The following is an 18699-nucleotide window of genomic DNA, read 5'->3' as shown; positions in this document are numbered from 1 at the left end:
AACCATGATATTTATTAGTTGAAATAACCATGATATTTATTAGTTGAAATAACCATGATAGTTAAGTTATAACTTAAGTAGGTACATCGCTATTCTTCTCCAGGCTTAACCTACTTGGAACATCTCTGGTAGATCCTAATATTCTATCTGTCTTATAGACTTCCGCGAGACGTCTAGCATTTTTTACCGGAGTCTACCTGCTTAGGTTTTGTTTACTAAAAGGTAGGAGAATTTAATTACCTCACTACATAACAGGGAAACAGAGGAGTCTTTGAGGGTTTAGTAGGTGATAATCAAGAAAAATAATAGATATAAATATGCTTCTCATATATTATGAATAGAACTAAGTATAATCTTATTGGGTTTACTTGAGAATCTCCATGAGATACATTGGCTAGTAGAGATGGTTATCACCTAGCAGCAAAGTTTAATTCTCACCTTCTATATATTAATGTTAGGGTGGATGTCTCTCCCCCTAATCGAGTTTTTTTATTGGGTTTACTTGTTAGACCTTATAGATATGAGAAACTCGAAATACTTTAGGTGAAAAGCTACAGACGACTCATGCACGCTTGCAGTAATAATATTATGCATGCAACCAACGTCAACACCATTAATGTTATGGTTTCGGCTCGTGTGGCCCAAGTGTGCTGTTATGGTGAGATTAGTCCTACCTTATTACTTTAGATAGGTTGGAGCTAGCTTTATAAGTTTGTGTTCTAAATATATACATTTCTGGTAGAGGAGAGAAGATTTGGTGAGAGTGGTATTCACATATACTTACCCAGTCATGGAAAAGTGATATTTTAAGCATGGACATGGTCTCTAAAATACAAATTTAACCATTTGAATTTCTACCAAAACAAATGTTTAAACCCAAATTGATGAGGATAAATTATTCTTCTTCTTATTATTATTCTATAATTACCTATATGTATAAGGGGTAAATGATGATCATGTGTATCCTACTTGATCTAGAGCTAGTCATAGCCGCCACAGAGTAGGGTATGAAGATAATATACAAGAAAGGTGATCGTATCAAATAGAGAAGATGTCCCATATTCGGGAAGGGATTTCTAGATATTCATGAGTCTAACAATTTAGAAAGATTATATCTGGAAGATTCTGGGTAGATCACGCCCAAGTTCCCCGAACTATAATAGAAGGGTAGGGGCACATCCAAAATAAGCCTTTCTACAATTCAATAGAAGCCAATTCATAGGAGCACAAGCAACTTGTGCCTTTAGATCTCTGAAGTTGTGAATCTCCAAAGCAAGACTTATTAGGTAGAACACCAACACCCACCAAAGATCTAAGACAAAAACAACCCTCATCCGATTTAGGTTTTAGCAGTAGAAACACGAAAAAATCCATCTAGTTCTTAGGATTAAATCCTCATACATCCATCTTTTGTACTTTGTGATCACGAGAATAACCAAGCCAAGATAAGACGTATAGTTATTATCCAACTTGGTTGTCTAAACCTGTATAAATATATATATGTCTCTTTGTGATACTCTTCAATGACCTTGCAAGTATCCATATTTTTATATTACAAACAATAGTCGTTTAAAAAATCCTTGACACGAATAAACTATGATCTCAGAAATGTGCCAGATCGTGAAACTTAAAAGTGTCTACTGCATACTCTCCCAACGTCTTTTTTTTTTTCAGTGGAGGGAGTAATTAAGAAAAATAAATGTGTTAGTACACGTTTTAAATGACGAGTACAATGCCACGCTAATAATGTCTCAGAAAAATGAAAGAATAATAAATGTGTTAGATGTGATGCTTAATTTAAGGGATAGTTCCAGGTCGATCATTTATAAGCGCGACAAGAGACCCACATTTAAGCTCCATAGTCTAGACTCTAGACACTTGCTCGGCGCTTGGGTTCTTTTTTTTCTGTGTTATTTTCCCCCTTTCACAAGTTTCCGGTAGAGTGTGCATTTGGCTATACATGTACAAGGCATGAGATATGACAGGGAGTAACAGCACTGTAGGAATCGGAGGCATTAGGAGCACAAACGATGCTATCAGATAAGCCATCTCTAACTTGCTTCATGCTTTACCGTTTGGATTCGCCCGCCGTATAAAGGCAGCAGACGGTACCTGTCCCGCCAAGAATCCCAAATCCTCAGATCGGTGCCTTGGCCCTGCTGCTGCCGGTCCACAAATTCGTGATCTTCATTGTGTGGGCAACTTCTAATTACTCCTTAGATGGTTGTAGATGAATTTTAGTGGATGCATGTACAGATGGTATTCATGATCGGTAGATGGATTTGTGTGAATTTTAGTGGATGAATGTGTCGTAGGTATTCGTGATGGGTAAATGGATTTATGTGCACTGGGTTTAATTTTAAAACTGATGTTAATTGATGCCAATTTCGGCTATAAGCTTAAAATCAAAGTTTTATGTCTCATCGATATCTTTCCAACAGAGTTGGTCTTGTTCAATTTGGATAAGCAGCTTAGGAGAAATTATCAAAATAGTGCTGCAGTCCAGCTAGTTTTAATCTATGCAGTATTTTGTTCTCATTATTAAGTTTTGTAAAAACCTTGTCAAAACATTTTTCACTCAAAACACCAAATAAAAAGAACTCTAATGCACAATGCACGAGAAATAATAACCTATATTGATTGATTGTTTACGAAAATAGGTTTAAACTTATTCTACTGGTGAAACTATTCAATAATTTTGAAATTTTTTAAAAAGTTACAAATTCTAAAAATCAAGGTGTCACAAATCTACACTCTTAAAAAGAATCTCGACCTTGAAATTCATAAGGGCTAGATAAGAGGTGAGGAAAACTTCTTCCTTTGTCTTCCAAGTAGCTTCATTTTCTGAATGTTGACTTCATTGCACTTTGTACATAAGGATTGTCTTGCTTCCATTGACTCTTTCAACTGTCTCGGAAATCTCTTGGATGCGGAAAAGAATGCAATCACTCATTTGAGCTGACATCTCTTGGATACGGAAACAAGGTATGTGTTTATTCTTGTATTATGTATGAACCAAGTTGAGGCATTACTTGTTTTCTAGTACTTATGTGGTTGCATGTCAAACCGATGTTATTAAATACATGTTGCAAAAGTTAATTTTGAGTGGTAGAATCAGAAAATAGGCATATGCTTTGATTGAATATGATTTGGTTTATGAACCATTAAGATCTATGAAAGGTCAAATTGTTGCTGATTTTATTGTTGATCAGCGCGTTGATAATGACAATTTGATTGGTGTTATTAGTGTGTGTCCATGAAAGTTATATTTTGATGGCTCGGCTTGTAGAGAAGGTCAAGGTATTGGTATTGTTTTAGTTTCACCTAGGGGTGCTGTTTTTGAAACATCAGTTCATTTCGAATACTTTTGCACCAACAATCAGACCGAGTATGAAGCTCTCTTGCTAGGTTTACAAATTTTAAAATCCATGGGCGTGAAACATATAGAAGCATTTGGTGATTCATTGTTAGTTGTGCAACAGGTTTCTAAAGTTTTTCAATACTTTGATGGATCACTAAATAGTTATTTAGATAGATGTTTAGATATCATAGCAAATTTGTATGATTTCACCATCACTCACATAGCTAGAGAAGAGAATATGAAAGCAAATGATTTAGCGCAGCAATCAACTGGTTATAGAGTGAGTAGAGGGATGTTATTTGTGTTAGAAAGACCATTTTTGGTTGGTGCTAATGTTTATTTGGCCGAACAATAAGGGGAGAGTTCGGTTGTGTCTAAAATTTCAGATTTTTCTACACATAAGGATTGGAGAAAAACCGATGATTGAGTATTTAGAAAATCTTAGTCCATCGATGGATAGAAAAGTTAACAACAAGCTTTAAAATATGTGATGTTGGATGGTGAATTGTATCTCCAAACCACAAGTGGGTTGCTTTGAAAATGCTTAGGTTCTGTAAGACCCCCATTATCGGAATCTCTTGTGCCTCCTGTATCAGTCCCTGGATTATGCAGCTGATACACGCAGTATAATAGTTATAGTATCATAGTCAAACTTCATATGTAAATAGCAAGATTCTAGGTATAAAAGGCTTACAATCCATACCGAATATTACAAACGTGACCTAGCGGCCAACAAAACACACAACGGAAGCAAAAACCCAAGCCACAAATAGCGAGGGGGCGAACGCGACTTCAGAGACTATTCTTCATCCCCAGCTTCACCTCCGGGGAAGTCGGCATTGGGTTCTTCATCTAAATGACACAAGAGTGAGTACGGAAGGTACTCAGCAAGCCCTATACTATTTCAAAGTATTGATAGATGCATAAAGGGTTTATTAAGGATAGGCTTTACGGTTTAGATTTAAGCGTAAAGCAGTTTATGCAGATTACCAATTGTATCAACTATGATCGACTTCAAGATATTTTAAGTAGTTTAAATACCAGTGACGAGCTGTATCTGGGGTTTCTCGGTCCTGGGAGGGGCTACACCTCACTCTGCAGTCCCTTTTATCACATCTGGTGTACCTCTAATACCACACAGCTTCTGGCGGAGTGAGCCAGGAACCTTATCACACAGACATCTAGTCCACATACTCACTCATCAAAACTCACGCACCCGGAGTCTATTCAAACGTGACCATGCCTTCGCATGAGTCCATAACCGTGAACACGGCTATTCGAATATATTTACACTATGCAGAGATTGTACAACTTTACCCACGCGATATGCTCAGCCTCCAACCGTTGCAAGCGGAGGAGCGCATCATACCGAGACTCTCCAAACATCTTTCCTGCCGGCCTTTTCCACGAGACACGCTAAGTCCTAGAGCTGCATGTTCCGAAGGTCAGTATCCCTTTTTAAGCCTAAGCCGATCCCTGAAACCTCCAAACAGCGGGACAGATGGACCCTTGGCTGCTCATTGCTCTCAGCCTCCTGGTATGATGTCCAACTCAGTCCAGTGAAAGAAAGTCAAGTCCTGCCCATACAGGACGCATGGTTGCACGGGGGTGGCTAAGCATGACGGCGCAAAACTCGGTCCTTAAGCGGCCGGGCTAGGCATCTTCATGGGCAGTGAATACCACCATGTAACTCAAGCCCCCAAGAGCATCCTCCCTGAAGGACCACTCTACCTGCCCGCACCAAAACAGTTATCACCCATTTTTACACATCACCATCTATGTCCCACATGGCATCAAGGATTTCACGACCATCACAGAATTCACAACCATCAAGGAGGCATAGTATATGAGTTGTTATTGATAACAGTAAATCTTATCTCTGAGGACAGATGTTTTAGAAGCGACATCTCCGAGGAGTTGTACTCAATCCTAAGCATGCTAGATATCATGGAGTCGTCCGACGTTAATATAGATAATGACAGGTAATCCTAGGGTGATATGTATTCTGGATGATGACATGTAAGGCATGGCAGTATTGATAGGATTAACTACTACAAGTAGTTTGAAAGAAAACGCAATATATAGCACATGCAATGATAAGTCCGGTTTTAGTTGATCATGTATATTATTTGAAAACCATAAGTTCAGTATGATCAAGGAGATAGGACTTGCCTTCTCCGGAATTTTCTTTGAAGTCTTGATTGTAATTGGGATCTTCCTCACTCCTGATACTTCCGGCGTAGCACTCGCAGAACTCGGGTTGCCTTGAAATCGCGACTGCGATCAATAATGATGATACTAAAGAAGAATCATTTAACACTAAATGGAAAGCCAAATGAGCCCTAATGGATACCACAATGTGACAGATGAGTAGATCTCAATTTTAGATGAATTTCGGCGAAAGAAGCGCCAAAATTGGAGCCAGAACAGAGAAGTTACGGCTCCCGGAAGATTTAATCATAATTTAAATCTAGAAATTAAGAAATGGCACTGTTCATAGGTGGGCCCATTAAACAGAAATTTGGCCCCACATGAACAGTGATCGGTGGGACCTACATGAACAGTACGGATTTGGGTAATTTGGTCTTGGATGGACCGGATCCGGGCCTAGATGGGCTTGGGCCGGGTTTGCACAGGCCGGGCTGCACAGTGACGGCCTGTTTGGGTTTGGGCTGGGTGGCTTAGCGGGCTCCGGGAGCTGGGTCGGCCCACTGGGGCGTGGCCTTTGAATAGCTAGGCTGGCCTGGCAGGCCAGCGGCGCTCGGGCCGAGCCGTGGCTCAATTGGCCAGGCCGAGTCACAGCCTTTGGCTGGCCCATGCGAGCTTGTGGGCGCGCGGGCGAGCGTTGGCGCACGTGAGCGGCGGAGGGGAGGGGAGAATCGGCCGGCGGTGAGGAATCAACAACGACGCGCACGGGGAAGCTCATCGAAGAAGCGTTCCGGCCGGGGCTCCATGAAAGCAAATGCACGCCTACCTACTACGCGCTACGACGGACTCGGCTAGGCACTCACCGATGGTGGCTGGCGGCGAGAACGACGCCAAATCGTGGTCGGAGAGGAGGCAGCGGTGTGACGCAATTGGATAGCACCTCCCCTGCACTGGGAGGTGCCAACCTGCACAGAGAAATGGGCCTAAGGCCTCTAGGCATCACGACACGATGGTCGGCCACGCACACGGAGCACCATTACGCCGGCGGTGACAGCTACACGGCGGCGGAGAGCAGAGCTCACGGCGGCACATGGCATTTAGCTAAGAGAGAGCACGGGGACGCCTACACGCTATCTAGGAGGGGGTGCTAGGGGCTTAGGGTGCTCATCGTGCTCAAGAACGATGAGAAGTGGGTCGGCGGCCGGCGATTTGTCGAAGAGGCGGCGGCGACGCTGCTCGACTATTGGCGCGGACGGGCTCCCATCGGGCCTCTGGTGAATGGGCAGCGACACAGAGATGGCGAAGGCCCCCTGTTACCCCTTAGTAGCATGTTAACGGTGAATGGGCGACGGCGAGGTCGTAGCGGCGGAAATGGCGGCGGCGGCAGTGCGTTGGCGAGGAGAGATGGAGAAGAAGGGCGAGAGAAAGACCAATTGCGCTATTTATAGACGGGTGAGGGAGCACGGGGAGGCGGTGCGCCCGCTGGCGTCATGGGGACATCGGCGGAAAGGTTTTAGCTGGCGCCCACCTTATTTCCCGGATAATGGGCATGCTCTGCGCTGGCCAAGCGCGTGGGCCGCGAAGTCACGGCGTAGAGGCATGGGCAGTAGAGATTGAGGGAGGGAGAGAGAAGTGAGAGAGCGGAGAAAGGGGGGGCGGTCGGGAGAGCTTCCCAGGGAACGACGACCGGCGGAGGTGTCGTCGCGCTGGAAAGGGAAGGAGGGAGAGAAGGCACGCGGAACGAAGGCCAGATCAGTGATGCGTGGACGTGCGGAGGGCCGAACAGCACGCGGGGCGCGGGCGAGCACGCGTGAGCTGGGCCGGGAGTGTGGTGACGTGGACCGAGTGCGGAGAGAGAGAGAGAGAGAGAGAGAGAGAGAGAGAGAGAGAGAGAGAGAGAGAGAGAGAGAGAGAGAGAGAGAGAGAGGGCTGGCGCGCGGGAGGAGAGGAGAAGGCCGGCTGGTGGGCTGAGAAAGGGAGAGGGGAGGGGAATTCGGCCCGGGTGAAAAAGAGAAGGAGAAAAGGAAAAGAGAGAGGGAGGGATTTTGGGAATATTTTGAATTTGAATTTTAACTTGGGATTAAGATCAACTCCATTTGGAATATTTGAACTTTGATTTGAATTTGGAATAAGATCTTTGGGGGAGGATTTGAAACAAAGGATTCGAACTCAATTTGGATTGGAGCTGAATAGAATCTAAGAGTAGATTAGAAATTGAGAGACATTCAATTTCAAACCTCCACACAAACCAAAGAAATCTCAAACTAATGCATATGAACCAACTTAATGCAGAGACTATTTTGAAATTGATTCTAGTGCACTTTGAAATACCTATACAACTTAGTACAACTTATAAATACGAATGTATATATATACTGGTATATATACATCCACGTACCTATTCTATTAACCCATAGTTATATTAATTAATCCTAAAAAGTTTTAATTTGGAGTGAATTTTGTAATTAATTAACATGCTCAAACTCAGGATGTTACAGGTTCGGAGCAAAGTAAAATTGCTATGGGTGAAGTACATGAGGGTATTTGTAGTACACATCAGTCGACTCACAAAATGATATGGTTGTTAAGAAGAGCTAGTTTTTATTGGCCGACTATGTTTGATGATTATTCTAGATATTACAAAGGTTGTGAAGCATGTTAAAAGTTTGATGATATACAATTAGCTACAGCTTCTATGCTGCATCCTATCATAAAACCATGGCCGTTTCATATATGGGCTTTAGATTTCATCGGCCGAATTCATCCTTCATCTTTCAAAGGTATCGCTTTGTTTTGGTTGCTATGGATTATTTCACAAAGTGGATCGAGACTGTTCCATTGAAGAACATGACACATAAAGAGGCAATCAAAATTATTTTGGAGCATATCATTTATAGATTCGGTATTCCGCAAACTTTAACTACTGATCAAGGTTCCTCTTTTATGTCTCATCAAGTACGTGAATTTGCCGAATCATTTAGAATTAAGCTTCTCAATTCCTTACCATATTATGCTCAGGCCAATGAACATGCCGAGTCAAGTAATAAAACTTTGATTAAGCTCATAAAGAAGAAGATAGAGGAGCATCCAAAAAGATGACATGAGGTGTTGAGTGAAGCATTATGGGCTCATCGCATATCTAAGCATAGTGCTACTAAAGTTACTCCTTATGAGTTAGTGTATGGATAAGAGACCATTTTGCCTATTGAGGTAAATCTTAGCGCATTAAGGGTGGCACGGCAAAATAGCTTGTCGGCCATAGACTATTATAATGCTATAATGGATAGGGGACTCCGTGAAGAAAACATGCTCTAAAAAAATTAGTTCGGCGTAAGTGTCCGATGAACACAATTCTGCCGTCAGACTATCCGGTGTGCATAAGGACGATTTCTTGCAGAGATGATTGCTCTCTAGAAAAATCAGTCCGGTGCATGATCCGGTGAATACACCAGAATATCCGACGGGTTCAAAGGTAGTTTGTGCAGAAAGTTTTGCTCACTTAAAGAATTAGTCCGATGTGTTATCCTTGGTGGTCATCGGACTATCCGGTGAGCTCAATGGTAAAACTTGCAGAGAGTTTGCTCTCTGGAAATTTAGTCCGGTACAATACCCTGATGAGTTCAAATTAAGCGTCGGACTATCCGGTGTACATTATGAAAGGATTTAGAGTTCAACCAAGTTGGACTCACCTGATAGTCCGTGATTAAAAGTTTTTTCTCACTGGACCATCTGGTGTTCAATCCGAGTACGACTCAAATTGGATTTGCAGATCTATTTTGATTCTTTTTGTGTTTTTGGCCAAACAGGATGTGTTTGCGTAGGTTTTAGGGTTGAGAGTTCTATTTCCATAATGACAAAGCCCAAACCACCCTATATATAGTTGAGGGGGTGGAAGCCGATTGCAGCAACTCAGTCAATCGCACAATTATATTTACTTCTCATTTTTTTCTTCTACTTTTCTGCAAATTAGGGTTAGTTCTTCGCTGCTACTTCGAATCCCTGTGATTTAGGTGGTAGTTCTTTGTCGATTTGCTCGCAAATCGTTCGGGTGGCGGCTCTCATGGTTGCCGATCGAAATATTTTGCATGTTTGCTCGTAAACAAATCACGTGTCGCTGTTAAAAGTGATAGTTATATAGGACGGATTAACGTTGCATGGATTGTACAAATCCTCGCCAACACTAACCACCATTGATCACACGTTGATCTACTCCGTCCATGCTTGGATTGGCTCTCCTTCAAATACACGCTCTGTTCATGGGCCCTCTCTTGGATCACCAACTGGCTCCATGCTTGCTCCCTTTCCTCTCTGCAACAAATTGCATATGACACCTTGTCACAGAGAGTTTGATGGGCTGTTTGGAAGGGTGGAAGATGTCTTCAGACTCCGATTGGTCAAGCTGATCTTTAGACTATGATTGATCAAGAAAGTTAGTCTTTATAGAGAGAAAGAAGTTGCATGTTTGTTGGTGCAGCTGGAGCCATTGAGGGAAACTTCCAACTGTTCAGTGCTGTGTGAGGTAATTAACGGACACTGCAAGGTGGCTGTGAGAGCTCTTTCAATCTAACTGTGCCTCAGCGTTCCATTTCTGTTCCCCTGCTATTTTTAGTAGCGCCGCATACATTCTTGTCCTTCTTTGCATGGATGGTTCTTGTCCTTCTTCTTTGCATAGGTGGTTTCATCACGTGATGTAATAATATATGTGCTCTGATGTATGTTGCAGATTAGGCACTTAGAGAAGGAAAGCACCACTGTGGAAAAGGCAAGCTAAGATAAGCTCCAAGGCAGCAAGGGCAAGCAGGCTATACTTTGAAGGAATTGCTTTCCTTATTTAACTACCAAAGTCCCTATAAAAGCCTTCTCTCCCCCAATGCATCCAGCATCTGATTTTGTGTGTATGTCTGAATAATAAACCAAGACATACACACAGAATCGAAAAACATCTAAAGCTCCTTGTTCCATCAAGATCATAAGGAACTAATTAGTCCCCTACAATGGAGCATGTCAATGATCCCCAGGAAGGCCTCTCAATGGAGCTTTCCTTTGAGGCAGAGCCCATCCCATCGCTATCGGAGACCATCACATGACGGTCATTGGTGGTTAGCTTCATCCTTGGTACAACTCTCAGCGTTGTTGCCATGAAATTAGCCTGAACTCAGGCCTCCTACCGTCGCTTAGCATCCATGTTCTCGATTGCTTCAAGGTGTCACACCTACCATTCACCCGCCAAGAGAACACTATCATCCATACCTGTGTTCTCGCCTGCTCAGCCATTACATTTAGTGGTATATATTTATAAGCCTTGCATACAATCTTTTAGTTAATATATATTCTCTATCATGTTGTTGTCCTATATATAGTTTTGACATCTCGGGCGTTGTAATATAGGAGGGTTCGGGACATACGTTCTCGCGATGAGCAAGAAAGCAGCTAGAGGGGATGCCAGGGACGAGAAGAATATTGTCGAGCTGAGCATTGGCCGGTTGATCACTTTCCTCTTCCTTGTCAGTTTTGCTGGCCTGTTCATCATCGTGCCCTTCAGGAAGGTCATGATCATTCGACACCGGTTGACATTCCCCAGTGGCATGGCCACAGCACACCTTATCAACAACTTCCATACCCCTCAAGGCATCGACCAAGCAAGGCGTGTGTCATCAAGTGAACTCAAAATGAATAAATGCATTTGTCAAATCAAGAAGTATGTATGTCTGAATTGATTTAGTTGTGTGTGTGCAAAACATTTACAAGTGGCAAGTGGAGATGCTGTTCAGATCGTTTGGAGGAACCATCATGCGGTCCTTCTTCCCGTGGTTCTTCACCCCTGGGAGAGGTTGCAGCTTCAAAGCCTTCCCCATGTTTGGCCTCGAGACGTTTAAGCACGGGTACGTAATGACTACTAATTCTATGCCAATTATATAAACATTCAAGGGATTCATCCATCGCTCGTGGGGTTGATGTATAGTAAAAACTAAGTAGCAACCAGGTAATGATTGTTTTTAACGCTAATGGAACTTACAAAGATTGTGCTTTTAATATCCTTGATCAGTTTCTACTTCGACTTCTCCATGGCCAATATCGGCATCGGCATGATGATATGCCCATACATGATCATTGTCTCCGTGTTCGTCGGGACTGTTCTCTCATGGGGGATAGTTTGGTCATACATTGCAACAAAGGAGGGCATCTGGTACCCTACCAATCTTAGCTCCAACAGCCTTAGCGGCATTAGGGGTTGTTCATCGATGTGTCCATGATACTCACCGATGGTATGTTCAACTTCCGATCCATCATGTTCCGCATATTGTGTGCTCGAAAAACACTTGCCGCTGGGTGCAAGTGTTTGTCTGGCACCAGATATCCAACTCAAATAGTATCGTGGATGTACAATTACATCATACTCAAATCAGAGAGCTAAGGATAGTCGCGCGGGCTCCATGTGGGAGACTCCATGACCTGAAATTATGTAGGCTACCTTTAATCGGATTGTCATTGTCCAACTAATCTTATTTTTTTAGCCAGGCCCTGCACTTGAAAGTAATGCATCCGATCGATCCAGCAGTTAATTGTTAAATGTTCAGAAATCAAAATACTTTATGACTAGTGGAGTATAAATTCATCTCAGTATGTACTGTTTGCATGCAATTATACGCTGTATCAAGGATGAGACAGCATGCATGGTTTGTATCAGGAATATCTATCATATGTATGCCTGATAACCTCAAATACATATACTACTCCCACATTTATATGGCCTCAGATATACAGGCTAAGAGTTTTTCGCTAATGCACTCAGGTCTTTCAGCGCTAGCTAGTTTTAGGCCTTGTTCGGTTGGATTTTTTTTTAACTTCTGTTTAGCCAGAAACTCAAACAAACAGGCTACTGAGAAGCTAGCTTTTAAAAAATTGAAAAACTGACTTCTGAGATAATGAATTAAAAACTAAGAAACTAGTTGAAAATAGTTTTTCTGATTTTTAGCGTGCTGAGTTGCAAAAACCAATAGCAAAAAGAGTACTTGAGACTGCCTTCATGCATCGAACTGATCCAAGGCTAACTTCTGGAGATCAAAAACAGGCAAGCGCAAATCCCCAAAGAAGTAATGAACAATCGAGAAAAGGTATCGCACCCACAAAAGTGCTCAAATTATGCTGAGCTTTTTACAATGCAAAGACTAGTTTTAGTTGACGAGGAAACAAACAAATAAAGAGCCTTTCGCCTTTCCTCTTGCTTCCTGCCTCCTTCAGAGATCAGCATCAGCAGTACGCTTAACCAAACTAGCACAAATTAAGCAAGTCAGTTTGTCCACGTGGCAAGCAATTAACCTTCAGCTGCTCGATTCCATGCACTCATCACATAGGATTGACGCTTTTAACGACTGCATCAAACTGAGCCAAGTGTCGAGCGCTAAGCAAATTGAAAATGGTACTACTCCGATCCGATCTAGTCAGGGTGGTCGCCGGTCTTGTGGTTGCGATTACGCGTTTGGTGTCAGTCAGTCAGTGTCTGGTCCAAAGAGAGTGTCGGTACTGCCGATGCGTTTGCCTATAAAATGGGCCGGGCAGCTCGTCGTCTTCATCCTCCCTCCCTTTTCCCGCTCTGCTCACCACCTCCTGTAGTTCTCAGCAGCAACCTCCACGTCCGAAAGCAATGCTGTCCCTGGACGAGGCCATGCAGCTCGACTTCACTGCCGGGCTGCAGCTGCTGGGCACGGACGTCAGCTTCGGCTTCGGTTTCGACACGATGACGTGTGGTGCTGGCGCGTCGCCGGTGGAGGCGTTGACGAAGGCTTACGGCAACGAAGAGGAGGAGGAGCTCCGGCGGCTGAGGCGGAAGATATCGAACCGGGAGTCCGCGCGGCGGTCGCGCGCGCGGAGGCGGCAGCGGGTGGAGGAGCTAGAGCGCGCCGTACAGGAGCTCCGGGCCGAGAGGCGCGCGCTGGCGGCGAAGCTGGACGCGGCGGCGGGGCGAGCGCTGGATGTGCGGTGCGACAACGCGCGGCTCAGCGCGGAGGCCGGCGCGCTCCGGCGCCGGCTGGGCGAGGCGCAGAGGCACGCCGTCCTGCTGCTCGCGCTGGCACGTGCCCGTCTCGCGCGGACGGCGAGCGGCGGCGGCCTTGCAACGGCTGCGGCGGCGTGGCATCGTTGATGACATCATGATGTCGGAGTAATGAAATGGTATGTTCGACAGGAGCTGTGCCTTTGTAATTGGAGCAACGTGCGGTGTTCTCTTGAAGCTTGTGTCGTCGTTCACTTCGAGTAATACAGAAAGAATTACAGATGGATGTAAATAAGTAAACACTTGCGTATCTTATTGCTGTATAACACATGCATGCATGGGTTCTCTTCCATTGCAAACTTTTTTATTTATATATTTTTTAAATATGGAATTTGCAAATATGTGTGTTTATTTTAAAAAATTATAAATCTATACTTCTATCGTCCGTTGCCCATCCACCAACAAGTACTGAATCCTAATCCTACCTACATTGACTGGCCACATAGACCTATCGACGAGTGACTGACGATGTGTAATTAATCATTCGTTGTACGGACAACACTTGTCACCTATTGGACAGACAACGTGAGTATAAATATGTAAATTTTTAAAACAGAAGCATATGTTTGCAAATTCTAAAATTAAAAATATATAAATAAAAAAAATCCTTCCATTGCTACTCCATGCATGCATGCATGCAGCCCACTACCAAAGAAGGCTAAAGCCCAGTTGATCGGGTCCATCTTTCACGGCCCATGGCAGGCAAAACTAGGGTTTCGCCTCGGCGTCCCTCGCCCACCATATAACCCCCGCGCCTCCGCCCCTCTCCCCAACCTCATCTCGCGACGGCTCGACTCGCGCAGCCGCTCGCTCGGCGCTCGTCCTCCTGCGCGGCATTGCGCACGACGATCTTGATTTCTCTTTGGTAGAGCAGGTGTTCTGGTTTGTTGCAATTGCTGTTCTTGTCTTGGTTCTTCTCGCTCGCTGTTTCCTTTTGGTGTTGATTGATCGGGGGAGCAATGTCCCAATGGCCGGCCGCCGCTCTCTCTCGGTGGCTCTCGGTCTCTTTTCTCGACGAAGGCTCCCGAGATGTAAGCCGGTGGCGCTTTAGAGCCCTCATCCGTTGATACGCAGTCGGATCTTGGGTTACGCTCGCCTCCAAATTTTGATCTTGTTTGCATTCAACAAGCTGCTCGGCGATTTGCTGTGGTTTTCTTTTGGATCTGGGGAGGAAGGACGGTGATTTGTGTGGTGCGGTGATTATAAAACATTCCTCGTCCTGATGGGAGATCCCCGTGATCGACTCCTATACACCCATAGAATCTGAGCACCTCACACTCCATTCCATCCCCTCTCCGCTGTGGTTACTGCAACTTTTTTTTGGTTCTGCATCTCAGTACATGTTCCCTCTTTATCGAGGAATCATCTGTTCTAGGTTTGCGAGAATCAAATCGAACTGCAGTGAGAATTTGTTTCAAATCTGGAAGCTTAAAATGACTTCAAATTTGACGAGTAGGAGAACTCGATGGTGACTTGTTAGGCTTCTGAACCGATCCACCGTGATTCAACAAGTTAAAAATCACTGGAGCAGTTTATATTTGTAATCGACATGAAAAATTTGCCAACTAGGCAACTACTGATCGAGCTCGCTGTTTTGAACAATCAGACAGCCTTGAATTTAAAAATAAATCTAAGAAACAATAGCTTCATATGGCAACCTAATATAGGCCTTGTTTTAGCTGAGGATTTTTTTTAAAATATGTAATCGTAAAAAGTTGTATTGTTAAAAGTTTCTAGACTGGATTCAAATTTTTTTATGTGCAGTTATGTAATATTCATTAAAATGAATTTTCATAATATGTGAAAACCGGAAGGAAACTAGTTTTTTGGATTTTAATAATTCAATAATAAGTGAATTGTAAAAAGTAATAACAAAAAACTATTTGTTTATTTCAATTTAAAATTATAAAAGTTAAAAACTACTATCACAAAGCGAAAGAAACACGTTGATAATTGATGCATCTTATGTCACTTTGTGGCATTGGCTTCTCAGCGTTCCAATTCTTATTGTTAACTGTTTATCGCTGTAAGCGATCCAATTCTTGTTAATTGTTTATCGCTGTAAGTCACGTAGCGAACCGTCGGATAGAAACAACACTGTGGATCGCTAGCATGTTCCCGCACCGACGCTACAAGCCAGATATTTTCCTCACCGACGATTCCAAGGCAGGGAAAATAATAATAAAAAAAGGCAGAAGAGCCTGAGCTTTCACACTCTTCTTCTCCATCCCCCTCCCCATCGGACCAACTCTGCCGTCCAGCTTCATCGACGTAATCTCCGATTTTCCCTGTGTAAACGGCATCAAGCCGCGCAACTAGACGCCGGGGGAAGCCATTCATCGATCCAAAAGCCGAGCAGCTGCACGCCAGCGGAAGCAACGCCAAATGAAGAACTTCGGGGAGCTCCTGCCGCATCAAGCTGAGTAGTTGACGTCTATATTTTTTTAAACCTTCATGATGCACAGACAGTCTTCACTAATAATAATTAATATATCTTGCTATTTGTTCCTACAATAGGTATATAGGTTTAACCTGTAACTAAGGTAATATTGCTATAACAAATACAACAACATCTACACTAGAATAAGGTAAATCATGTTCCATTGGGCCCTCCTCTCATTAATAGTGATTAATATAATATAAATATATCTTTAGGAAAAAAAAAGTTTCTCACTGTTAATTTTTTTTTTGACCATATGATTCTTTTTTTTTTGAAACAAAACATGAACATATATAGAACATCAAAAAAGACACCAGGACGCAGGAAGTTAGATCTATATCTCATCAAATTTTTATTTAAACATTTATAAAAAATAATGATTAAAGAATATTTTCTCTTTGGTGTAGGAGATCATTTCTGTCATATAGTATCTTCATACATTGCTACTGAAAATCGTGCTAAAAGAAGACGTGTTAACCGATACAAAGCTTTGGCGCAGCAAGATCATTCCTATCCATCTTACATAAAAAAAAAATACCACCATAGACTTACATATATTCTATAGATCAAAATACTATACGTATTTGTCTATTTTTCTTACCGATTATGACTATCTTTACTTTTTTTTCTCTTACTGATTTACAGCCTTAAGAATGGGTGATTCATCAATATCACCATTAGAATCAAGCTTTACCACACGTAAAGAATATATTTCTTTCTTGAAAGGTAATCCAATTTCCCCCCCTTTACATTACCATGAATTGTTCATTTCCAATATTGTACACTATAAGATATATGTTCTTAGTTAGCTTCTTATAAGAATCAATATTCTATCTTATTTATTATATTTTCATTTTGTTATAGAAACATACAAAGACAAATCATATTATGGTGCAGCTGACTATGAATGTAATAAATGTGGAGCTATTTTCTGGTATCAAGAACGTGTTGTGTATCTCAGTTCATATACGGAAAAACGAATTGTTTATAACCTATGTTGCCGTGGTGGGAAAATATCCCTACCCTCTTTTCAGCCTCGACCATTATTACTCCAACAACTTATGAGATTTAATGGTGGACAAAAAGCAAACAAGTTTATGCAACATATAAGATAATACAATTCTCTTTTTGCCTTCACCTCTTTGGGAGTTCATATTGATAGAAGCATCAACACTGGAGATGGACTTTATGTTTTTCGTATTAATGGAGTTGTACATCATCGTATAGGATCTCTATTACCTGTATAGGATCTCTACTACCTGAATCAGGAAATCAACCTCAATATGCTCAACTTTATATCTATAACACAGAACATGAAGTATCTAATAGACTTGCTATATTCGGAAATGATGATTCCTCTAAGGATCTCGATCCAAATATTGTTGCAGAAATCATTAAAATGTTAGATTCATGTAATCCATTAGTTCAAAAATTCAGGATGGCTCGAGACCGTTTATTATCTCCAAATGCTCCTAACATTTCTATCAAGTTAATAGGATCACCAAGAGCACATGGAGACAGATATAGCCTACCTACTACATCTGAACTAGCAGCTTTAATAGTAGGAGATTCATATTCCGGAATTGGTGAATTTGATATAATAGTTCAATCTCATGGTGGTGAATTTAAAAGAATACATCCCATTCATCCTGCACTAATGGCTCTTCAATATCCTCTCTTATTTTCATATGGTGAAATGGGCTTTCATCTGGGCATCAACTATAAAGAAGTTGACAATGAACCATCAAAAGGCCATCAGGATGTGACAATGCTGGAATTCTACTGCTACTATGAACACTATAGAAAATATGAGCCAAATCCATATATTTGTGACGGTCGTTTATCTGACCAATGTTCCATAAATGCATATTCCTGTGTTGAAAGTCAACAGCTGACATATTATTATTTTCACCAATCTGAAATACGATCTGAAACCTATCAAGGGATAACTGAAGTAATCAGAAAAGGTGCATTAATGGGCAAAGATGTAGGAGTCAAAATAATATTACCTTCAAGTTTTATTGGATCCAAGCGGTATTTAATCCAAAACTATCATGACTCGATGGCTATCTGTCGTGTATACGGTGCTCCAAAGTATTTCATCACTTTTACATGTAATAGCAATTAGCTTGAAATAATTAAAGCACTACGATGTGAACCATGACAGAAGCCCCAGGACAGGAATGACATTGTTGTCTGCGTATTTCATATGAAATTACATGAGCTACTAAAAGATCTTAAAGAAGGCATTATGTTCGGACCTACCATAGCTGGTAATTATCTCATGAACACCCTGTTTTGTTTCATTAATCTCTTCTACAATTGTTATAAAAAAAAATCCTGTTTTTCAATAATTTTCTTTAACCTTTTTTTACTTTCATAATTATTCATAAACATAAATTCCTGTTCTTGACACTTTTCTTTAACCTCTTTTATTTTTCTAAAACTTTGTCCATACAGTTATACATACTAATGAATTTCAGAAGCGGGGCCTCCCTCATTCACATATATTGATATGGGTAGCTAATGACAACCATGAATCATCACCTTCTCTTATCGATTCAATAATATCTGCTGAAATACCAGACAAAAATATTGATCCTTTAGCTTATGCACTGGTTGAAGAATTCATGATTTATGGTTCATGTGGCAAATACAATACTAATTCACCTTGCATGAAAAATGGTATCTGTACAA

General features: G+C 42.0%; 1 protein-coding gene, 1 non-coding gene and 1 pseudogene across 2 annotated transcripts; all 3 read left to right on the top strand.

Annotated features, from left to right (window-relative positions):
* The first annotated feature begins 10503 nt into the window (after positions 1-10503).
* Positions 10504-11924, top strand: LOC133891213 (probable metal-nicotianamine transporter YSL7; annotated as a pseudogene).
* Positions 11925-13154: 1230 nt separating this feature from the next.
* Positions 13155-13652, top strand: LOC133891210 (transcription factor HBP-1a-like). Its single transcript, XM_062331927.1, has one exon. It carries the CDS (start codon positions 13155-13157, stop codon positions 13650-13652), a length of 498 nt encoding a protein of 165 aa, XP_062187911.1.
* A 1097-nt stretch (positions 13653-14749) lies between these two features.
* On the top strand, positions 14750-14835 carry LOC133891844 (small nucleolar RNA snoR8a). Its single transcript, XR_009904299.1, has one exon. It is a non-coding gene; the product is annotated as a small nucleolar RNA snoR8a (small nucleolar RNA).
* The last annotated feature ends 3864 nt before the right edge of the window (positions 14836-18699 follow it).

Source organism: Phragmites australis, chromosome 14 (genome assembly GCF_958298935.1).
Source record: "Phragmites australis chromosome 14, lpPhrAust1.1, whole genome shotgun sequence".
NCBI lineage: Eukaryota > Viridiplantae > Streptophyta > Magnoliopsida > Poales > Poaceae > Phragmites > Phragmites australis.
This window is presented reverse-complemented; position numbering and strand designations above follow the sequence as displayed.